At 31.9% G+C, this 26676-nt stretch overlaps 3 protein-coding genes across 5 annotated transcripts in view; 2 read left to right on the forward strand and 1 right to left on the reverse strand.

Annotated features, from left to right (window-relative positions):
• Positions 1-26676, reverse strand: part of LOC116776392 (WD repeat-containing protein 7) — a 112602-nt gene that overhangs the window by 11018 nt on the left and 74908 nt on the right. The window lies entirely within an intron of this gene.
• LOC116776394 (larval/pupal cuticle protein H1C-like) lies at positions 11181-12161 on the forward strand. The gene is made up of 2 exons (XM_032669594.2): positions 11181-11235; positions 11323-12161. Exons 1-2 carry the CDS (start codon positions 11224-11226, stop codon positions 12013-12015), a joined length of 705 nt encoding a protein of 234 aa, XP_032525485.2. The 5' UTR covers positions 11181-11223; the 3' UTR covers positions 12016-12161.
• LOC116776393 (pupal cuticle protein PCP52-like) lies at positions 21735-26414 on the forward strand. The gene is made up of 5 exons (XM_032669593.2): positions 21735-21899; positions 22984-23130; positions 23440-23877; positions 25169-25624; positions 25979-26414. The coding sequence occupies exons 1-5, from the start codon at positions 21849-21851 to the stop codon at positions 26306-26308; spliced, it is 1422 nt and encodes a 473-aa protein (XP_032525484.2). The 5' UTR covers positions 21735-21848; the 3' UTR covers positions 26309-26414.

Raw genomic sequence — 26676 nt, forward strand, 5'->3', positions numbered from 1 at the left:
ATTCGTGAAGATCTGTCATAGGTCGAGTGGTGGAGAGGAAAGCTCGATCATCTGCGAACATATGATAGAACCTTGCATATGCATGAGTATTGAATAGATCCTATTCGTTAATAAAACTGTTTGATATTTATTTATAACTTAAAACATTCCTCTCACAATTCATTATTTTTTCCCTTTGCGACAATCAAAATCCGGGAAAGGTCAACGACATTTCAAAATTCGGCGCACCATACTTAGGTATATACCTACAGTTATTCTAGTAGTTAGTACTTTCTATATGTTGCAAGTGAATGTTGGTTTGGGGCGCGGTTGGCCTTGCTCATTGTAGTGCGCTAGCCTCTACTTGATAGGGTTTAAATCAATGATTGTTTTAACTGGCACAGTTAAAAACGATTCCGTATTAACAAACTAAAATTAAGCTAGTTAAAGCTTTGATTAAGATTATAATTAAATATAAAAATAGACCGTATGACTTTAGTAATACAACTAAGTTTACAATTTCTTAACAAAATATAAATTCAAAGTTTTTATTTCATTACTTACAAACAAACTGACAAAACACATTTTAAAACGTTTAAAAATTCTGTCAATCAGTAAAAAAATCTGATAGATCTATCAAAATTTCAGTTGGATTAATTTTTAAATAAAATTAATAATTACTGCTGTAATGATTAAATTATTTTTATGCAACATATAAGGGACGTTATTTAATACAATCATTCTACTTTACTTTAAATACTTTCTAATACATTGAAGGCTTTCGACAAATCAAAATAGTAAAAAGTCATGAATATTTAAATACATGTAAAAAATTACAATGACATATTGTAATAATATTCTAATCTAATCACATAGCACAAATCTAATTTAGATCCAGGTGGAGTTGCAGAAGTAACTGCAGGTGTGTTCTAGACTATTGAGATTCGGAAGTAATATGTCTGCAGGTGTCCAGGTGTCAAATTATCTCGAGTATCTAATTCATCAACTGAGTCAGTTTTAATGAAGTTTTTCTTATAAATAGTTTATGTTATTTATCGAGAAACTTTGCATACATCAATTTTAAATTGATTTAAGTGTTGTTTCTTACAGGGTTTATTAATGTCTGTCATGACTATTTCAATGTTCTAACTAACTTACTGTTCCTGACTGTTCACATAATTGATAGAAAAACGTAAATCTTTCTAAAATGATCACGTAAATACATCATTGGCGTAGTTATCCGCCGGTGAAAACTCTGACGAAATCCTCGACCGGTTTTAGAAATTACCCGGAACGAACAAATAGACATAAATACATACATATATATGTATACATCAATATGGTTGTATTAAAAAGTCAAATTGAATATAATAAACACTCACAATTTTTTTTTGTTCAGATGAGTATAATTAGCCAGAAGCTGGCATTTTAAATTCAACTCATTTAAAGTGACATAAATAATTAAAAAAAAAACGTAATATCGTAATTTCATATACATAAAACCTTCTTGGTAAATTTTAAAATTTTTCTATTTAGCAACAAAAGTAACTATAGTTTTTTATTTAAATGTCCAGACGAATAAATATACTTAGTTCCTTACAGTTCGTTATTCCGGACCCATCAACCCTTTTTTTTTGTTTTGATGACGCAGGGAAACTCTTTTTACGAGCCGTCCATCCGGCTTGGTGGGGCGGGTGGTGTGTGAGACTCAGCCTGGGCAGGCCCCTACCCATCAACCCTGGGTCAGATCCTGTCATGTTGACTGTGTATTTAACTTTTTGGATTCTTTTGTAATTAATATCAACCTTAACAAAGACCCATGGTTAAGTCCCACGGCTTATTTCTTATAATTCGCTATCGTTTTTATGAATAATAATGTAATAAATACGGAACTTACTAGATTTATGTCTGAGTCTGTTGGTGTGTGTGTGTGTGTGTGTGTGTGTGTGTGTGTGTGTGTGTGTGTGTGTGTATGAGTGTGTGGATATGTCTCAGTATTTTTCTACCAAAAAAAGTTCACAGAGCCGGTCCAAAGACGGCAGTAAAGTTTAATTCCAAAGCCCAGTACAATTTCTTACAATTTCTATATTGCTACATAATATATTTTTTATATTTATCCCCATATTGCGTTGCTTAATATAATAATCATGACAAAATAAGGTCTATGTATGTATGTGTGTATGTGTGTATGTGTGTATGTGTGTATGTGTGTGTTATTTATAAGTATTATTAACAAAGAAAACTTAAATTAAATTTGTGTGTAACAAATGTGTGTCTACTTAATAGGAATCAATTAAGTGAGAGTGATGTTTTTGCCAACACGATAAAGTTCCCTTTTAAATTTTAACGAATACATATGGATGTATGTTTGTGTGTATAAACATACCTTTTAAACTAATAGTACAACAACGTAATTGTGTAACGCCCAGTAATGTACTCCAGTTAACAATTCACGCACATTTGACGAGAATTGAATACCATAAGTGTTACGTACAGACAGAATTACGTACTGTTTATATTATACATACATATCATGGCATCCGACTGTTGATATATCGTTTATATTACAAACGATAACAACATATAATATATATAAATATCAGCACTAGCCAGGGTCTGCCTTCCTTCTCAAACTCCTCCACTTTGCACGGTCTTTAGCATCCTCGGTGGTAAGTCCATTGGCTCTCATATCCTTCTTCACGGTGTCCAGCCATCGCTTTCTTGGGCGTCCTGGGGGTCTTGCTCGTATCGTATATACATATATATACACATATATATATATTATATGTAGTTCTTATAAAGCTGTTTCCGCGTTATAGTATTTTATTTTTTGACATCTGTTCTAAAGTAGCATGGTATATCAATGGAAAGCGTTGCAAATGACACATTTAATTTATTCTCAGAAGCTCTCGATGTAAGGCAAAGCTACAGAAAGTAACTACCTATATAAATGCAATGAAAACATCACAATCGTTATATAAATATATCACAGATGAAATATCACGTTTGTTATTAATTAATATTGTCCTAATAAAACACAGGTATACGTAATGGTTAAACAGATAAAAAAATGATTTAGTGAAAAGTTCCGACCAAAAAGTTTTTATACATAATATAAGTTAATTTCAAAATTTACTGTTCGTTCAGATTGATCTTCGAATTTATATAAATAAAATAATAATAATAATAAAGGATCATGGGGTGAAACGTACCCACTAACCAGCATATTAGAAAAACGCGTCATTTGAACGATCTCTTTACTGTGGCGACATAAGTCAAATACGTAAGCTTCAGAGTTTAGGTTTTATAAATATGTTTATATATATATATTTCTTTACTATTAAAAACGTACCTACCGCCTAGTAGAACTGAATCGAGTGTGTTTGATAGATCGCCGCACGCCCACATCGACCTCTTTGCAACTACAGCATATATTTCTCTTTCATAGACAACGTTCTAGAATGAAACTTATTAAATATAAAAAGTTTTTGCTGATCAGAAAAAAAAAAAACAAAAGCCATTTAAGTTAAAATGTACATTCACGAACTAAATTACTTTAATATCACTCAAAGATTTTCCGTGTGACTATCAAGTATTTTTTTTTTGTAGAGAATAGTTATTTAGTCATAAAAACGTATTTTTGTTAAAAAATTTTTTTTTTTGCGAAAATATTTTTTTTTAATCCAATTGATTTTGAAACTAACACAGGTACTTTAGACTTTTCTGAGTCCCATTGATCAAATCGTGACACATTCCATGACATTTGAGGGGTGGGGAAGGGGTTCATACAAAATCCTTTGCCAATTAAAGCCTGAATGAATTTATATAAGAAACGAAAATAAATTAAATAGCTGGCAATATAACGTGAAGTCTATAGCCAATGTTGGATAGTTGAAATATGTTGTGACCAAGCCCTTTGACCTTGTGAATGAGAAAATTGAACGCGGATATGACATAGTGAGTCACAGACAGTATTACTGAAGGACCGGTTTGAAATAGGATTGGATCGGAATATTTCACAGGAAATAAAACAAGGATAAAGATAATTTAAAATAAAAGAAAGGAACAAAAAGATAATCTCATCTCCTAGATTTAAACATGAAGTTAGTGGATTATAAGGAACATAAAACATTTTTATTCCTGTATATATACAAACGAATGAATATAACTAACTAATATTTATTAAGAAGCAAAGCACTGTTTATATCACAGTATGCCTTCCTACCTCGCATTCACTGCTATATCGCGATGTTATGAATGAAAAACTTTTAACGCCGCTTCTGTAGTGTGATACAGACTTATAGTAAGCCACGTTCATTTTGTAAACTTTAGTTCAAATTAAACGCAATACGAGACTGAATTGTGAAACCTCGAGGTAATAATATCTGTGTTATAACATAGAAGGTATCAGAATGTCTGTGAACCGAATATATGTATGTCTGGTTTGCGGTAGACAAAAGTTATCTCACGTTTCTCGTGAACTTTGAATATAAACATAAAAATAAACAAAACTATTACGAAATGGCTCTCAAAAAGATATAAAATTAAATCGCATTTCTTGAGACCATCTAGATTATATCTAGCACATAATGGAGTCGTTAAAGTGGCTACATTTGGCATTAAGAACTATTTTATTGTAATATAAATCGGAAAGTTTTTTGTATGTCTGTTAGTCTTTTGTATCGATAGCTCCTAAACTGGTGAGCGGATATTTATGTACTGCGTTTTATAGCGCCTATTATATGTTACGATAGGACAAAGAGCTTTTTGGGAGCACCACATTGGAAATATTCTATGTTCAAGTGGAATAAACGTTTTTAAATATTGGTAACTTCGGGAGTTTATTTAAAATCAGTTATGATAATGATATATTCATTATATGATTCTTTTCATAACAAAAAAAATATGTGTATAAAAGGAATAAGGTTAATGAGTTGTTCTCGAGATAGCGTTACCTACTTACATACATACATACGTTGCATATTAACGTTGGTCCCGTAGTAAAATCAATACAGAAATATAAAATACTGTTTTTGTTAGAAACGAATGTATTCAGATTATCAACTCGGAGGTCCTAACTACCGAAAAAACATACAACATCAAAATCATTTCAGCAGTCCGGACGTTGGAACCTAAAGGGCAGACAACTGTTATAAATATATTACATCAGTACGATCATGTTTGTTTGTCATAAACTAAATTTAAATCAAGATATCAGATAAGTTTAAAAAATATATAGATTTTTGCAAAACCACAAACGAAATCTCGAAATATGTATATATATATATATAAAATAAATAACATTACGAATATTTAAATTAGTTTCGTAATCGGAAGCAGTCAAAGCCTACATTCTTACTCGCAGCATAAATACAACGCACCACTTACATACCAAAGTGTAAAATTCGCTGTCATATTTCTTAAAATAAATATATATTAAATCTAAACTTTAATGTTATACACATAAAATTCATTTTCCTTTATATTTAATTAATTTTTACTGGACAATGTCCGCTTATGACTGATACCGTTTAATATATCCTAATTTAACACTTATAGTAAAGTGCATAAGCACGATTCTCCTTTACAGTATAAAAAGTTGAAGGCGGTCTAATTGGTCATGTAATAAAAAACAAATTTACAACTACCCTCAGTATGTAATGGTATAGTTCTTATTGATATTGATTTATGTACCATATTTGCTTGTATTGTTATTTATAGTATGTATTTTCATTTGTAAAAACTGGTGTCCCTGCCAAGGTCGTGTATTAACTTATTACCGGTGACCCTGGTTATGTAGGTGAAAGGTGGTTCCAGTTACGAGCGGAAGCGGATATTAATATCCTCAATTATGTTATGACCGAAGCCTTCGTTCAGCTACATTTTTATGTTAGCCTGTTCTTCACAAAAAAAAATTAGAGTGATATTAGATAGATTTTTTTTAACTTTCAATACAAATATTAAATCATTATTATACATGATCTTGTAAAAAAAATTATAATAAGTATGAACAGTTTATTGTTTTTACGCTATCGCTTATAACATATACCGCATAATATTAAACGTCGTACGACGGTCAATAACATACTATCGAGGGCATACGCGGCAGACAATGAAATCATTTTTCCATAACTAATGCCTCCCTTATAAAGAAATATCAACATTATTAACAATCAAGAAAATTATATTTCATAGAAAACATATGTAAGAAATGCTTTGTGTACTGACAATCGAATGCATATTATATATATATATATATATATATATATATATATATATATATATATATATATATATACTACTGTACTGACGCTATCAATCTCCTGTCGCTGTGCTATTAATTTTATTTTGATAATAAATATAGATTAAAAATATATGTGTAGTATATGAATAATTGTTACTTTTGAAAATTATTTCAAAGCATATATAAAAACACGGAATTCTAAGTATATATATATGTAAAAAAAAAATCTTATGAAGAGCCTAAGAATAATCGTCCTCCGCTTATAGCTTGTACTGTAACCATCCCACATTGTTCACTTTACTCCACTGTCAGTGCATTTGGAATGCACTGATATATATCCCGTTTTCCTTTCCTTACGTCCCGCCTATCTTTTAATCAAATTTCATTAAAACAAGTTCAGCGTTAACCACCTATTAACGTAACATAGAAACACACAGGCGAGATTTTAAATTAATTAATTTAAACCTCGAATTCGTCTCTTCTAGAGGAATTCACTGGGTGATAAGCATATGTTTTCCCAGCTCCGACTTGTTTAATACGAACTAAATCATCAAAATCGGTTCAGCTTTATTGTATAAAACAAAAGGTGGGTAAGTGGGTCTTTCTTAAAAAATTACAACATAAATACAAAACAATTGCTGTGTGTGTGAATTCTGTATAATATTTTGTAATTCTGTACTAATTTGCACGTAACAGTCAATGTTAATTTCTGTGATGATCTAGATAAGATGATTACATCTATATATATATATGTGTCTGTCAGTATATACACGATGAGATAGGCGAAAATGTGTGTGTGTTCGTGTCTATAAACTTTTATCCATATAAAATTCTATACGTAATTAATTACAGTGAGACTATTTTTTGTTGAAAATTAAAAAAAATATATAGCAGTTAAAAAAAGTAGGATTTAAGAACATATAAGTTAGGATTCTCAGCTCTCGACCCAAATAGTTCATTAGTATTCATTAATACGAGTGCGTTAAACACACACACACACACACACGCATACATACACAAACATACGTTAAAAAAGTGTTTAAATTATATTTACTATAATACCAGAAGTCATAACGTTGTACATATATTTTTTCAAGACTAGTTGCAACTGATGTAGGAATTACAACAGAGACGTTATTAGACATTAACTTATATATTGATATATATAAAATATATATTACACACACACTAACATAACTCAAACACATACACACACAAATATATATGACATGAATACGTGAAGTTCCCTCAATGTGTGTGTGTGACTGAATGTTAAACAATGATATTTCTATCGTACTATTGAAGTTGAAATAATCAATTACTTAGTTATCGTACGGTATCGATAGTTTGACCGTATATAGTATGTATTAAATATTTGAACTTTACAAGCAATTAAGAAGGTTACAACCATGAAGGTTCCATTGGAATCTTAAATCAACCGAATGGAAACAATCAAGTGATTGTCAAAAAAAAAAAATACAAGTCCTTATGTAGACATTACGACAGACGCAAACTTAGTGTTATTAAGGTACGGTCTCATTGACAGCGATTTATGTTAAATTATATGAGAAATTTTATATTCTTTTTTGAATCATTTTATATAATATGTATAATTTTAGAATAACAGACTTAATTTGTGCTATTGAGATATATATATATTTTTATTATTTAAGATGTCATAGGTTTTATATTATATAATGCACACAAATGAATTGTATAAAATATTAACTTATAAAATCGCTTCATCCTATGAAACCGCCAACACTCAGCCGTACATCGATCGGTTACAATATAAGCGTAATTGTAGATACATCAAAGGTCATCTTACCACGACTCCTAGATAATCGTTGATTCGTGAACCAACATATCTTGACCTGTTGGTTTTTTTAATTATATATAGTTATATATAAAGCTGTGTGTGTTTGTTAATTTTTTGAAACTGAAATGCTAAATACGTTATGAACCTTGAAACATAGGCTTAGTCAGATTGTATATATCTTCTGACTAGAAATAGAATTTATGTATGTTAGGCTGTTACGACTTTTAATGAAAACGTCTAAATATTTCAGAAAAAAAAAATTGTAGAGTAGTAAGTAAGAGTAACCTTCAGTTTAATACAACTTGATACAGACGAAGCCGTCGGATATAGCTGGCATAAATAAAAAAGATTCTATTTAAGTAATATTTGATGACAAAATTATATATAATTATAAACGACTTTTTATTTCTATACAAACATACGAAAAAACAGAATTCTTATTAATTGTAAAAATTCATAATTGGCTGATAGTGAAGGTTGGCGTTTGGTCAAGGGGAACATATAGTTTTTTTTTCAACATTTTGAGGTCATGTATTGTAAAAGTAATAATACTTGTGGGGTATTTATATATATATATATATATATATATATATATATATTATTTTTACTCTCTATTTGTTACTCCTAATCTTTTATCCCAATATATATTAAAATAAAAATTATTATGTACATATGAAAAATTATTTACATTAAGTAAAACAAACCTTATTTGCTTCTCAAGTTGATGGAACAAAAAGATAAATTAAGGAAAGAAAAAAAAGGATAACGTGACTCGAATCTGATAATAGAGTTAACTAATTATATTCTCCGGCGTCGCTTGTACATATATATATAATCAGTGAAATCATCATATTATATATATATATATATATATATATATATATATATATATATATATATAAGCCTCATTTTGGATGAACAAAAAGAATGTACATATATATATATTTGAAGTTAAGTAAATTTTTTACATAGATAAGATTCATTTAAATAAGTTTTACAATAAATAACTGTTATATTATACAAATGACGTCATAATTTGACGCGGACATAATTCATACGGACCCTTAACTCACTCACGGCTCTGAATTGTGCAATGTATATCGAAACAATTAACACTGTGTAACAATACTTTATATAAATAATAGGAAAAAAATACAAAATTTTATATATGTATATATTGGCTATTTGATTACTTTCCTTGAAATTCTAAGACAGATTCAAATTAAGATAGGCTGACACTTAACATCATTCAGAATCCAAAATGGCGGAACACCCCCCCCCCCGATCTAGTAAGAAATGAAGTTTTTCTAACAGTATTGCCGGTATTAGTAAAATATTGGTAAAATATTTCTGTCATCAAATACATCCGCGGCTCCTCGCATGTATTAGAAACTTTTACAATGCAAAAATCGTGACAAACGGACAAAAACACGTCACATATATCGGGTCACGTTCATCTAGTACTGACCAACTTTGTTTTCAGTGAAAAAACGACTTTATTACATTAAAATAGAGCCCTTATTACATTGATAGTTAATTGCAACAAATGTACTGACCTATAATGATATTTGATTTACGCAATAATGGTCCAAATAGCATTAAATTTAAAGGCCGTTTTGTAATACATACAATGCGTTGACCCATAACTGAATGCTTCATATGATTTTGGATCTAATTTGTATAGAAATAAAGTACACATTAGTATGAGAGCATAATAGATATAGAATTACCTATTACGCAGATTGTATGCGATACCTGTATTTAGATATCCTATGGACTGATCCAGTTTTGTTTAGTAATTGTTGCAACTCCGCTTTCCGGAGTCCGAGACTGGGGTTAAATTTAAACTGTGGTTTAAAATTTAAACGACAGTTAACACTACAATCAACATTAGGTCAGAATCTATCTGTATAAATCTATATTACAACTAAAAGATAATTAAATCAAATCACAGATTTAAAAACAAATCGGTTTAGAAGTTATACAGAAATGAACTGACAAACAAATTTACATTTGTTTTATTAAATACCGTTACTGTTACTAAATAGTATGAAGATCGTATTATCTCTATAGATACGCATTTGAATAATGATTAATGAATCATGCATCTATATGCATATGCATGCAAGTCTACGTCTCCATATCATCAAGTCGGTCTACGGGGAGTCTGAGATTATATTATTATTCATATATTATTGTAATACATTATTTATAGCTGCAATATGTTTGATGGAGTATTGCGAGCTCGTTGATGTCTTTTATATGGACGATTTAAATATGTCATATGTTCAGAGAAAAGTCAATTTTTTCTTACAAAACATATTAAATATACGTTAAAAGTAATTTATATTCAATAGAATATCTGTTGTAGTACTGTTTGTGTATGTGTGTCTCTATTGCTAACTAACATATATATGTTGTATATAAATAAAATCTTTATTTCATTTAATTCGCATTTTCATACAAAAAAATCCTTATATTTTTATTAAAATCTAACAATTTAATTTTAGATTATTTTAATTCTCTTCCTTATGTACATAATCTATATAATAAATATATGATATAAAGGAATTGTAATATATATATGTGCATGTGACTAAACACATAGGTGTATTCTTATGTATTTGTACATATATAGTGTGTTCCTAACCTTTACCCTATCTGTAACTTAATAGAATTTGTGTCAGAGGATGTAATTATCTAAGTTATTGACCACTTCCCATACAACCTGATACAACTCGCATAACATCCAACTAATGCTATTTTAAATAATTCAACACTAAAAATTATACTACATTGATCTAGATACAAACGAAATTAACATACCGAAGCTCAATAACAAAGCTGATTCAGTATATTACATAATCAATCAACCTCCTTGGATGTATACCATTAAACCATTTCACTAAAACGCTGGCCATTAATATTAAAATATAATTTAATTAATCAACCTCTTTGGACGTGCGTCATTAAGCCGGGGTCAGAATCCAAAATCCGAGCACGTGTCTATCAGAGTCGGCTGGGCTTCCTGCACCCTTCCCGTCCTTGAGCGGCCGCTTACTTTTTTCGTTCGCGTTCCGTTTCACACCGACCCCGCCGCACACCGGCCGAGTATAAAAACAGCCGGCGACGAAATGAGAGCATTCAGTAGCCCTCGAGCAGTCTAACACAGAAGTGCACGATGAGATTTCTGGTCAGTTATTGTTATGTGAACAGTGCTTGTGTTTCGTGTGCTGGTGTCGGATAGTTCTTAATGTGTGTTGTTGTTGTATTTTCGCAGATTGTTGCCGCCGCCGTCCTCGCCTGCGCCGCAGCCGCACCCTCGGGTGCCCTGCTGGCACCTTATGGCCACGGTCTGGGACTCGCCCACGGTGGTCTGGCTGTCGCCCATGGAGCTCCTCTTGGTCTCGCCCACGGTGGACTCGCGGTCGCCCACGCCGCTCCCCTGGCCGTCGCCCACGCTGTAGCGCCCACCATCCCCCCCGGTGACATCGCCGGAGCCGCCATCGACGCCCACGTCGAAGCCGTTGACCACGCCCGCGCTATCGGCGACCAGGCTAGCGAAATCCACGGACAGGCCCTCAACGCTGCCGAAGACCACGCATGGCAGGCGGTCGATGCTGCTCAGACAGCTCAAGCTCAAGTTGATGGTGCCGCCGCCGGTGTAGCTCCCAATGTAGCCCGCCAACTCGTCGGACACGGAGCTGTAGCCCACGCCGCTATCGCCGCTCCCGCCTTGGCTCATGGAGCGCTTGTTGGACCCGCCCTCGCTCACGGAGCCCTGGCCGGCCCAGCCCTCGCCCACGGAGCTCTAGTCGGTTCCGCCCTCGCTCACGGATACGCCGGCAGCCATTCGGTCGCCACTTCATCCTTGTCCCAGACCCATCCCGCCCCGATCGTCCACGCACCAATCGCATACGGCGCCCACGGTCTTGGCCACGGACTTGCCCACGGACTTGCCCACGCTTGGTAAACTGTGATACATATTTAGCCAAAAAAACAAAACAACAAAAAACCTAATACTCATAATTTGGAATGTAATTTATGTATAAATTTTTTTATGTAAAGAACATAAGTGGCGAGGATGTGTGAATAAACGAAATGGTAACTTATAAAAAATTGATTTTCTTTTAAAAAAAGTTTTACAAAGCCCACAAAAAAACCTCATATAATACAAAAGATAATATACATTCAGTGTATGATATATCTATACTCTTTTGTGTTCCAAAATGTCTGAATCACATTGTTCCTGCCTCATCTCTCATAGATACCCCAGTTCTCAGAGTAATGAAATGTCACAACGCCGTGTCAAAGATCAGAGCGGTAATGTAGACCAAGTAGCGGTCGTGTGCTAACCTTGAAAGTAAAGTTCAAAATACAACCTTATAAAAACCTTTGGCCAGTCACACTGTGACTAGGAAACAAGGAACTTCAATATATTCTAAATATTATGACCGAGTCATTTTATTAAATCATTATTATACCAAGGTTATACTCGGACATTTCCCCTTTTTTTTTTTAGTTTTAAACTAGGAATGAGTTCAAAACCATTGAGACAATATAAACTCATTTGTAGGAACATCACTAACAATAATTCACATATAATAATAATTTAATATTTAATAATCAATAATAAATCACTGAAATCTTCGATATATTAAAAAAAAAAACATATTAAAATCCCAACATGAATATCTAAAATAATACAGATTAATGCGCAGTCAGAGGCTACATGAATCTGGAGATATAAACATTTCCAGAGCTTTCATCAAACAAATTACCAGTAATAATAAAATGTATTGCGTTATATTCATCACACTTGAGATACACTTAAGACTAAACACATAATGATGAAGTTTAAAATAATTACATGATTACGAGACAATCAATCATGTTGCGTGGCTGCGCTGCGTGTACCGATATTAGGAAACAAGTATAGGGACCATGTTACATGGGATATAACACAAACATATATATATATATTATACAAACAGATGATATGAAAATAACTTTAATATTAAGCGAGGAAACCTTCAATTATCATAGTGTAAAAATAAAAATAGGTACATTAGAAGCGATCATAGACGGTTTTTTAATTATAGGGCACTAATAGGAGAGCTATCACTTGGCAACGATATACAAAGAAGCGTAGAATTAAAACCAATTAATGTTCATAAACTTTTCATTGTTCATAATTTATTAAATTAAATTATTTAAACTTGCAAATAAAAAAAAACAACAAAATAATAGGAAAAATTCTGATTTGTATCGACGGTGTGAATTAAGATGCAACAATGACCGGCCGAGTGTGAACACTTGCATTAATATTATATAAAAATAAAAGATTAACAAAAAAAAAATACGTTTCTTGTATAGTCTTTGTAAATATTTCATTTATCCTGCGTATTCAAGGCATATATTATCACATCAACTGGACACATAAGTGAAAATTTTGACTGTCTATTTCTGTTTATGAGATGGGAACGACAAGCTAGTGACAGACGAACCTGTTAAGATAACAACTATATAATAAATACAGTTCGTATTACACCAAACTAAATTCTGCCAATCTCGTCTGCCCGTGATCAGGGTTGCTGAAAGGTAACCGAAACGTCGGGATTATCTAGATTAAAATTGATAAATTACGCGTAGTAAATCCGAAAAATATTTCTTTTATTTCAATGTAATATTCTTATAACATATATATTTTAAAATATATATAATAACAATCACGTTGTTACAGAGTCGGACCGTCTGTCCGTTACAAAATAACTCGCAAACATCGCAGCTCGCCGACAGGTTTGTAATTTACTCGATTCATGATCTGTACCATAAACTGGAACGCAATTCGCTTTAACCAACTTTAATATTAACTTGTCGATTTAATATAAAAAAAAATTGTTTGCCAGATATGTACGTTTATAATTTGCGAGTGTCCGAAATACTTAAGAATTGAAATATATATGTATAAAGGTATATTTATATCTTATTTTCATTAATCTAATAATAATAATCGAAGAAAAATTTATCAATCAATCTATATTTATTATATAATAGGGAAGAGAAAACCAACATACACTGCCTATATATATGTATATACTTAATAAAAATATAGCTCACAGTATTTAAAATCAAAATCAAAGATGAAAGCCAGCTGTTAACCTAGTATGAGAATAATATAATATAAAATATATACATTTCAAAATTTACTTAATGTCGGAATTTTAATGAGTTTTTTTGTAATAAAAAAAAGATTTATAAACCGACACGCAATCCCACGTGCTTAAGTGTGTATGTTTGTTGTGTACAACATTGTTTTGTTGACCAATCTCCTAAACTAAGACCTAAGTAGGTTCACGTGACAGGGAACACTAAACAGTTGAACCTTTTTTAAGCGACCTCTGAACTATTTAAAGTTTAAACTGTCGTTATGAAAGTCAAAACATAAATTACGTAGTATACTAATGTTAACGCTGTTTCAAAATATACAAATAATTTTCTTATTGACTAGCCATTTAGATTAACTGCGCATTACTTTAAAACCATAGTAAAAAACTAATGAATCTTTACGCTTAACACAAGTGTACATAGTCACACTGAATACAGGCAGTTCCGAGTTTTAACCTTTGTGTGTGAAAATTGTGTGATTTACTTATAAAAGTATTTTCGTTTATTTCTCATAAATACTTATCGTTCTTTGTTAAATCACTTATATTTTTTTATCTATGTACGCCAGCGCCATCTAGAAGTAACAAATGTTAACAAATTCATGATTATTTCAATGTTAATTGTAAAACAAATTTATCATTGGGCAGATAATTTTGTATGGGAAATGACATTCATATATTTTAAATGTAAATATATATATATATACATATATACTTAGCCAATTACAATATTAAAACTGAGGACATATTTTCTTGTAATAACTCGCAAGACTCTCGCGAGTATTCATTTAAATAAAACTAATGTTTTCGGATAACAATGTTTTATTTTTATTTTAAACTACGTACATAAAAAAATTATGTCGTCCGCCCGTGATCACGGTTGCTGAAAAGTAACCGAAACGTCGGGATTATGTAGTTTTAACAAAAAATAAAGCACGCGTATTTTATCCGAAATACATTAGTTTCATTTAAATGAATAGAACTCGCGAAAATCTTAGATCTCATTAAGTAAACGTTCACGGTTATTTAAAGTAATAAAAACAGCTTTTTCGAGTAAAATCATACGACGAAGATATGCTAATATATTTTATCAGGCGTTGAGAACAAAATTAACCGCAATGTATTTTTATAGATTTTATAGACTAAAATGGCGCACCTCAATTCATAATTGGTCGCCAGCATTGCTAAAATTTGATCAATGCGTTCCAGGTGACTATCCCAGATCAGAGTAATTTAGTAATATGGGGTAAAGGTACCAAAAAAACTAGGTATAGCTGTGGGAAGGCAGATGGAACTACTACGCATTTGCTGGTGGGATGTAGGTACTCCTGGGTAGCGGTCAATACTAGCGTCGTAACGATAGGGTTTTAAAAATCATACGTGAAGCCAATAATCTTTTGGTAGCCAAGCGCAAAAAGGAATAACCACAAACGAGTGATCGACATGTTTTGTTAGATATTTGTGCGTCGGCGTACAGACCAGTCATATTTCGGTATTCGCGATTTGAAAGCGCCTTGTGCCAATAGAGCTTACGTTTCCTTGGGAAACCAACATCCCCAAAGACCATGCTATCAAGGTCAACAAGTATTACGAGCTCACTAAGAATAGGATCGTCGTAAATATGGACGCGGTATAAGTGGGAGTGAGAGGTATAACAGTTAAATCTCTCTACAACCGACTAAAACACTTGGACATATCCAGAATTAATATCAAATCATTGGAACGGACATCGAAGGTAGCCTTAGTAGGTTCGTTTCAAATTTGCTTAGGTTGAAAAAGAAGTTTGGGCGGTGCAGGTGAGCATTTACCGCGAGTTAGACAGGGGCCACTTAGTCCTACACCTAGGTCACAAGTCACAGCCACTGTTCAAGCTCCTCTCCCAGCAACGCGATGGATCCGGAACCTGAACAGTGTATACTGAGAAGTTTCGTTTCCTCTCTAAAATCTGAGAAGATTTCTGAATGAAAAACTGTTGACGTTCCGTATGTAGAGTGACGCTGGAGACTTGCGTTAAGCGTACTGAAGCCCAGAACTATTAAATGTATATAATTTTCTAAGTTGTTCTGAATAACGAAGTCCAAATAGTTTTCATGTAAAATACTTAGTTAATAAAAAGTTTTATCAATACAATTTCGAGTTAAGACTTGGAACTGAAATTAAAAATATACAATGAAGTACCGACTATGCCGTCAACTAAGCCGCCCTGCCCTGACTGAGTAAGCAAGGTCTGCAAATCTCTCTCACTTTCATCTATTGATAATCGGTCACAGGACTACGTATGTTCTAAATGTATGTCAAGAGTATGATTAGTTGGTGTTGGATTGATATAAGATGCTGTGTCGGGATCAATATCTAATACGTACTGCGGGATTACCAATATATGCTCACACAAACATATATATATATATATATATACATATATATGTAAAACCATTTGCTTAACTGGCTTGGTCACGCCAGCCAGCACGATAGTTATTAACCTATTTCAGAATTAATTACAGCCCACGATGACTGAAGACAAGTACGAGATAAGAACTTGTTAAAAAAGAAACATATTTTATTACAAAAATCTGTTACAATATAATATGAGGTATTTGAAAAAAAAACAAGTAACATTTTTATACAGCAATCGTATAAAAATATAAAAGCGCCTTACGAATTATTACTACTACTATCTTAAACGTTCACTTGTCAATTTTTAAAGAACAGGCATTCAATTTTAAATACACAAGAATTTATCAGATTTTTTTGGATATATAATTATTAATTAACTACCATTAATATGAAAAACCTTGAAAAATAAAATCATCTTGATCAGCCAATCGGTGCACACTGCTGATCAAACGTTTCTTCTCTCATGGAGAGGGTAAGAGCATTAATCACCACGCTTGCTCAAGGCGGATTGGCGATTACAAATTTATAATTTGAAATTCCAAGTCCAGATTTCCTCACGGTGTTTTCCTTCATCTTCTTTCTGTGGCGTCTAAATACTCTTTAGAAATTACATATGACTCGGAAATTATTTTCATATGTTTACATATTCAGTACTTTATATACAGAGGTACATATATTGTTTACATATGAATATATCTGTATATACATATATATGAAATTGATTACAATGAGTAAGGTAACGAAATAGGTGGACTATAAGTACAAAAAGTCGAATTTAATATGAAGAGTGATACGAGAGAAAGAATTCTTTGGCCTTAAACTTTGAATCGCGAATTTGCACAGAACTCTACAGCCTGTCCCGTGAAGGCTATTGAGCTGTATTGTGTATGATAATGTAAAAGGAATGAGTTACACTGAAGCAAAGAAGTTCACGATGAAACCACTATTTTTTTCGGATTTACTACGCGAATTTTCAGCAATCGTGATGGCTGGCAGACCAGTGTAATGTTCACGATGATTGGAAGGCCGGTGAAATTGATTGCATTACTTATATTAAATTTAAATAGTTTATAAAACAGTGTGCCGGTTTCATAGCAAATACAAAAAGTTGTATTTATATACACACTCATATGTTCACACACACACACAAGCACGAGATGGTCTGACGTCACAGCGGTCACTGACCTCGGCGGGGTCAAGTTCGTACGAAAGCGACATCAGGTCAAACAGGATCTTCATACCTTCCGTTATTAAAATTTTCATATAGTTTGAATATTTTTAAGAGAAGAAATGTCTCACTGGTTGAATTTATATTTCTTTAAAAATTATTTTTTTGTTATTTTCAACGCACGATAGAATATATATATCCTTATATATTAAGGGACATGAAGTGGTACATTCGAACGGGTTTTGCCTGGTGTATGTATGTATGTAATGTTGAGATAAATCAGGTGTTTTATATGAAACAAAGAATAGGAATAAGAAGTTTAGGGTGACATGCTTTTAACTTCAAGTAAATCTAACGATATGTGTCAAAAAAGTAGCTTTGGTTAAAACTATTATAATACATAAAGAAATTCATAATGATCAAAAATGTAACATAAATGTCTTATTTGTTATAACTAAGTACGAGTTGGCAACGTCAAACTAATAACTGTCCGTTTGATGGTTTTCATAGTTTACATCACATAAATTATCATTATGTATTAACATATCTATATGTAAAAAAAAATTAAAAGAGAATTTGTCAAAAAAAAAAATAATCCAAAGAGCTCTTAAAATATCCTAAAATATGTTTTAAGTGTAATTAAAAAAAATATTAATGTTAATATATTTTTTTTAAGTAAAATGTAATAAAACAATTACGATGCCAACTGAATATATATATTTATATATATATATATATATATATCTGTTATTTACTTCAAGTATATCAATAATATAAGTGCCCTGAATTTTATGTATCATCAAGTACGGCTTTTGCAGCATCCTTTATAAAAGATGTTATTTAAATTTATGTTTCCTTATTGTTGAAATTATATGCCAATAATCCGATGTATGTACCTACCAGTAGCGCCATCTATTGGCGTACTCCAGTCTATAATTTATTTTGTGACTCGTATTATCTAATGTTGTCACCTGTGCGTGAAATAAGAAGCGGTTAGCTCTGTTCGACTATCACAACACGTGTTTTATTATACTAAACTTATTCATGAAATAAGCACCTAAGATTTTCGCAAATATTTATTTTTAATGAATTTTTTTTTGTTATATTAAGCGATTCTGTTACCCCTTGATCGCTTTTAATTTCGTCTGTCTGTCGTCACGGTCGTTGTGAAGTTATCGAAAACGAAATAAAATAAAAATCTATTAATTTAAATTTAGAATTAATTAAACGACGTAAAGAAATACGTTTGAAATTGATTTTATTAAATATTTTCTTTTTTTTATAAAATTTATATCTATTGTGGAAATTAATCGAAGCTTCAAATAGATGAGAAATTATTCTTCAATTATTAACAAACACACATACAACCTTTCATACCAACGTATACAAATAAAACCACTATTTACATTACACTACGCGTGTTTTATTATTTAAAAAAAAAAACTACATACTCCCGACGTTTAAGTTGCTTTGCAGCGACCGTGATCACGGGCGGTCGGGATGTGAATGTCCGTCAGTTGGTCTTATTTTATAATAAAATACGCGAAGTAAAACCGAAAAACATTAGTTTCATTTGAATGAATACTCGCGAAAGTCTATATCTCACAAACATATACGAGTAAAATATACATGAAACGAACAAAGTCGGTGGCTGAAACTAGTTATTGAACTGTAATTGTTGAGTTTAATTATAATAGACGTTACATGTTCTATTACACTTAATTTAATGTCAGGGGCTGGTCGATACCGGCGTCTGTTTTTTGTTAGCATTCCTACACACGGAAGTCTATTGATGACTGTAGAAAATTATTTTAATTATATGAAACGCTAAATATAAATATATATATGTAGGGTATAGGAGTCCTTTTAATTATGAGGGTGTATATTGTGTATTCTTAATTTTATTTAAGTTTAACATAAAGATGGAGTATATAAAATACTTATGCGACCTTCTCAGTCGACGACAACTTACAGACTAACTACATTTCATATTTAGTTAAGAACCAAAACCCAACAATCGCTATTCTCACACTTTTATTTCTTTGGGACTCTCGGCTCTTTTCTTGCACTGCAATAAAACAACAGATGTTGAGGGTTTATTCATAAACACACAAATTTTAAAATCTTAATCCCTTAAGTACCATAAATCATACTCTTACATTTATTACTTAAGTGTCCTTTAGTGAAAGTTTCTAAAATAAAATAAAATAAACTAATACTTGGAATGTAAAAAAAACACATATACGCGCACTTAAAATATTCTACGATCCTACATATATGTATGAAATTTAACTGGAGTCGAACTTGGGACTTATTCATGATATGAGATTATTTACCTTACACGCTATTTCAAGTACACGTCTTAATTGGACATTAATCCCTCGACACTGAAGACGATACCTATATTATTTTGTACACACAGTCCTCAAGATGTGATACGTCACACCACTAGCGGACGTAAGATTTGTATGTCAGTAATTTATACAATATAAATTTTTTATGTGACATATATATATATAATAAAATTCGCCGATTTCATTCAGATTTTTCTAACTGGTTTCTTATATGTCTAAGACCTATACGTTAAAAAAATGATCGTGAAAATTGCACAGAAACTTTGAAAATTATCATTATTTTTAATACTATTAAAATCATAATATATATGCTTAATTTTTTGCCAACCTCAATGTTTTTATTTCTTGGATGTATTATAATCTTGAGTACTGTGTGGAGGAAACACGTAGGAGTTTGTCGAGTGGAATAAAGGCGTTTACTTAATTTTAAGTGTTGCCATAATCTTTGTTTACATAAATTTAGAGTAAAGTTATATTATATTAGCGGTATAATTAGTTAAATAGGTCTGAATCAGGGACATTAGTTTAAAAATCCATAGACGGCGTTAAAATCTAACGCAACCCTGATTCAACTCCTCGGTGGGTATTATATCTTTGACGTGTTTAATAGTTATAAAATAATATATATGTTTAAACTGTGTTATACACAATTATTTTGTTGATACGTCATAATAAAAAAAAATACTCATATTTTTTTTACATTTTTGGCAAATTCTTCATTTGATATACATTACAAGAATAACGAAGTATTTTTTTCTTATTAGCAACAATCATTAATTATATAATAATAAGAAACTATCTGTTACATATTCAAGCGGAGAAAAAAAGCTTGGAATGTTGCTTACAGAACGTACAGAAAAAAGGGCGTTCGAAGAAAAGGCTGACATTTAGTAGGCGGCTGCGAGAGAGCACGGCACCTTTAAAGGTCAACAGATTCACCATATACGTTGAGTGATTAACTAAATTTACTGTTTTTCCTATAAGAATGTAATAAAATTTATCAATGCGATAAATATTTGACATTTTTTATTGAGCTTTTTGTTACATTCAAGCTCGGACGGTGACTGAAAACTAGTTCTGCTTATAATAGCGTTCATGTTTGTGTATATTTTATAACGCACACACAAACAGATCCATTTTGAATAAACATTAAGCTGGAATAATACAGACATTAACTTGTATAAAATATACAAATTTTTTAATTCGGTACTCATTATTTGTGTTCATAGGTACATAATTTTATAATAAATATTTAAGATAATTGTATAATGACCTTCCAAAAAGCATTAAAATTTGGTCAAATACACTATTACATACTAGTGTATACACTACTGTATGTATATATGTGGAGTATAATTGGTAGTTAGTTAGTAGTACAATTAAGTTTAGTATAGCAATATATATATATATATGTAACACATCAAAACATTAAGAACTATGTCGTTATAATAGATTAAAATTAATAAATTTAAATTAAAAAAAAATACAATATAAACATTAAATAACAAATATGGTTATGAATTATGTTATAATAGCGAAATACGTTCAAAAATACTGTAGACCAGATGACATTACGACGCGGCCATCTTGTATCACCTGTCATCAAACATGGCCGAATGTCAAAACGTACTTCCTTAATTCTTCCCGCGTCTGTGGTGATTTTATTTTTATTCATAAATCGATAATCCTGTTTGTAATATAAATATAAAAACGGTGTGCTCTGATGAGAGAACTATCAGTAGCCTTCGAGACATCCGACACAATGAGAGTACTGGTCAGTTATATTTTGTTTTCATAGTTCAGCATAGGCATTCCATTCTTTATTTTTAAATGTGGAACGTCAATATTTTTATTCGAAAGTGCGAATTATTTTATATGTTGTGATTTTGTCTATGGTTTTTATTGTATATTTTTTATGGTTTAATGAAAAGTAGTGCAAAATTTTGTGGTTTCAATAAGATATTTTTCTTGTAATAAATTAAATGTGCTTTTTTTGCTAAATAGTTTCTGAATGACGCTTAAATTTTCAGTGCTTAAATAGAGTTATTTATTTAATTTTCTGTACAAATTATACGGGTATGTTTTTTGTATTTCGATTTCATTATCATAATACCAGGTCTATCGAATATAAAAATTTTAAAACGCAAAAAACATTAATCTGACAATTGCAGTGACGTACGACGTCCACGTTTATTGATGTTCAGTTTTTAAAAGTAGTATTTAAAATAAGGATAAATTTCTTATCAAGAGAACCTTTTCGTTTAATTCAACAATGTTATTTGAAGTCTTAAAAGTTTTTAAAACGCTGAAATGTTTCGGTCACAGTATTGTAAGATAAAATTAAATTATAAATCAACTCGTAAAAAAAAACTCAAATTAAATCGTGACTTTTCTGAAACGAGATTGTTTGATAGGTAAGAAAAAATGTATATGCCATGTAGTGCGCAATACGTTGACAGTCCAGTGTGTATTGTGCCTTAAAGTTATTAACATTGAAAAACCAGAACAAGTTAATTTGCTTATTTATTAGTAGTTTACGGGAAGTTATTGATGTTTGTTCTTTACAAGCTTGTAACCGCGTTTTTGCTCGTGTGGATGTCGGTTGTCACAACATTTTATTCAGATAACTAAATAAGTTTTTTTTTTTTCGATAAATTTTCATCGTTATTGAGTTAGAAGTTTCAGTACGTAAAGAGGAGAACAAACATATCAACATTCATATATATTTATAAAGATATTGGAAAAAAAATAAATTCATTTTGTTGTATAAGTTCTAAACAACTATGATTCCTCTTTGAATGCTGTAGTTATTAAAATAATGATCGGTGTAAAGATTTAACCGACTGTAATAAATATAGGTTCTGTCTGCCCTCTTGGCCTGCGTGTCAGCTGCACCATCTCACTTGGTGCCAATAGGACTGGCTGCGCTACCAGTGGCTGCGCTACCAGTAGCCGTGCCAACAGTGCCTTCTGGGGATCTGCAGGCAGCTCTTATTGATGCTCAGGTAAGAATGCTTTGTATAAATTCTTTTTTATCAATTAATTCTTCAGAAAACTATCTAGCACACACGCACATTCTATATATATAATATTGTAGGTTCAAATCTAGCTCCTGTATATGAAATTCTATTTGAGTTTTTATATAATTTCCTAATTTTATTTAGATGAATATTGGTAATGTTTATAGAAAAAAAAAGGAATCGAATAAAGCGATTCCTTAAGGTTAATAAAAAATGGTCTGAATTCTGTCGGTAATATCCATATATATTTGCAATAAATACATTTAGAATGTTACTATTTTTTTTATTCTTTAGGTCAAAATCAACGACCAGGCCCAAGAGTTGGTAGATCAGGCCAGAGCACGAGCTGAACTGGTCGTGGAGAATCAAAATGAAGGAGTTCCGGAAGCTAACGATCTTGTCAAGGAGAAATCCGAAGAAGCATTTTGGGCAGCTGAGGAGAAAAAATGGCAAGCACTTAATGAGGCTCAAGTAGCTGCCGCTAAATTAGACGCTTCTGTGTCTAGTAATATCGCTGCTTACAAAGATGCTCAAGTATTACCCTATGCTGCTATTGGAAGCCCAATGATTGCTGCAGTAGTTCCTAACGCTGCTGGTGCAAGCGCTGTATCTTCTGGCGAAGAAAAAGCTGATGTCAAAAGCGCGGATGCTTCTGAAGTCAAGAGTGCCGAAGGTGAAGTTAAAAGCGAAGCTATTTCCGAAATCAAAAGTGAAGACAAAGAGAGTGTTGAGGTTGGTGCCGCTGATGTTAAATCTGCCGATATGATGAAAGCCGATGGTGTAATGGCAGCGGAAATGATGAAGGAGGATGCCATCGCTGAATTAAAGAAGCTTGACCTGTCACTGCAGGCTTTGAAGACCGTCTACCCGTCTCCTGTGGCGGTAGCGCCATCTATCATTTCATCCCCGATAGCCTATTCAGCGTACAAGGGCTTCCCCGTAGCAGCAGTAGCTTACCCCGGTCAATTCTATGCTCCCACAGGCTCACTTTTCATTAAACACGCATGGTGAAGGTCCAAATTCATCATATAGAATTTTTTATAACAGACGAATATAATACTTCTTAACGTAGCCGTTGTTTTCATTTACTAGTTTCAAACCTTTAAGAAACGTATCAGACATTGTCTTATTCATACATAACATTAAGCCATTACAACACTGCATCATGATTCGGATGATACATATATATCGTTTTGATAAATGTATTCTCAATATTATAGAGAAATTTATTTCCATTTCTAGCATGTTAAAAAATAATAATATTTTATCTTTCATGAAAAATTATTTATTTATTCAAAATAATATCATAAATTTCACCATCACCCCATTGCATGGGCACATCAACTCGTGAGTAGGAAAAAAATGGTTTTAGTTAGGGAAGCAAGAAAATCTATAGTCCACATGATGGAAAATGTCCATCGCCCTTACATATTTTCTATTTAGGATTTCTGAAGACAGACGAGATATTTATCGAAAATAAAAATTAATATTAATAAGTAATTTAAAACAAATAAACGATAAGTAATATTAAAAAATAGGTTGTCAACCCTTCCGGCCATATTCTCAGTAGTATCAATATCTTTGGTACTAATAGGACTGACTAAATTACGAATAGCCTGCCATACTTTTCCGGCTGGTGATTTTCAGGCAGAAATTATAGATACTTAGGTATACAGTTCATTCTTTAAGATGATTTAAGTTATTTACATATTTTATTTCGGAATAGGACGGCTTAAAGTAGACCGATTTGGCAGTTTTTTGGATGAATTCTTTTAATTAAGAATATGATATTTAGGACGTAAATAAAGATTGAAAAAAGAATTGATTTTGTTATTATGACATTATATAAGTATTGCAACTAAGCGATATATAAATTATGCAAAAGGTTGTAACTATTGGTTATAGGCCCAGGAAATATTTATTCAAGTAAATGATAAGCATAACTTAGTTGCATATGGTAATAGAAATGTCACGAGGTAAACTAGTTGCGTTAATATTATGAACCATTACTGTAACTTTGAAGGTTAAACACAACAATCGAGTGAAAGAGATAGAAGATGTGGAAAGGGCGGAGGAAGAAGAGATAATCCAAACTCAAAATGCAAGAGTTCAGGAAGGTTGTGACATCGCAAAAGAAAAATATAAAGAAGCTTCTTGGGCTTTGGAGGAAAAGAAATTTCAAGCATTGAGTAATACTCCAATAGGCGCAGCTACAGTTGATACATCTACTACTACACTTCTTGTCCCTAATACGGATTATATTGCTGAAACCGGTAAAAATAATTACAAAAAATTAGACGCCTTAGATGTTATGATATCTGATATCGCAAATAATAACAAAGAGAGAGTCGAATGTATCAGTGCCGACCTAATGAGTGAAGTTGCAAACACTAACGAGACAACCAAAGAAATAAATATTTCTAACGCAGAAAGGTCAGAGAGGTCCAGCGCGTATAAGGAACCAATCATCGATGAATTGGTATTTATGCAACATTTGTTATGTTCGTTTCATTTGTTTTAAAATCATTTACATCTATTTTTATACATCCATGGTTATATTTCTATACATTTGTCTATATATAAGTAAAATTATATTTGTATTAACATGAATTATATCCAATCGATTGCGAATATTTTTTTGGAGACCTTCAGTTGTTAGAAGTTAAAAAGGAGTAAGCTTTCTAAATCTGAATGCTAATGAGTTAGTTTAATGCATTCAAATATTATCAATACTCAGCTACACTTAAGAAGAAATAGGAAAAAAATGCAAATAATTAATATTTTCATCATTATAAGTGCAGATTAAAAATTCTGAAGTATATTAACATTACAGGTGAAGCTTGGAGATGAAATCCAAAAGTCGGTAGATCTCGCTCAAGAACTCCTTATAAAGCTAGAGGAGAAACTGAGGCAAAGAAAGCTCAAAGACAAAGAACTTGCTAGGCGAAAGTCCGAAGAAGACGCATTTGCTGCAGACAAAAAGAAATGGCAATCTCCAAGTGAAGATCAGCTCTCTGTTGCAAGTTCTAGCACGAGAGATATGGACGGTAGAATAATGTCTCAAACTTTCTCTTCTATTATTGTTGAAAAACAAATTTTTCAGGTGACTAAGGATACTGATGATCCTGAGGTTACTGAACCCAGTAACAGCGAAAAACTGTAAATGACAGAACTGTTTCGAGCTTCATGGGCATGGCATGCTGGTCAGTAGATTTTTAACACTTGCAACGAGTTCAGTCAATATAATGAAATATATGATTTTTTTCTTACTACCATTTTTATTTAATGTTTCTGGTGTATGTGTTGACAAAATCTTCTTAAAATGAGATCTAAGATTTTCGCAAGTTTTATTCATTTCGATGAAACTAGTATTATTCGGATATACTAAGCGGATTTTATTATTTAAAAACTACATAATCCCGACGTTTCGGTTACTTTGCAGCAACCGTGATCACGGGCAGACGACCTCGTAAAGCTGATGCAAAGTAACCGAAACGTCGGGATTATGTAGTTTTTAAATAATAAAATCCG

Source organism: Danaus plexippus, chromosome 28 (genome assembly GCF_018135715.1).
Source record: "Danaus plexippus chromosome 28, MEX_DaPlex, whole genome shotgun sequence".
In the NCBI taxonomy this organism is placed as follows: Eukaryota; Metazoa; Arthropoda; class Insecta; order Lepidoptera; family Nymphalidae; genus Danaus; species Danaus plexippus.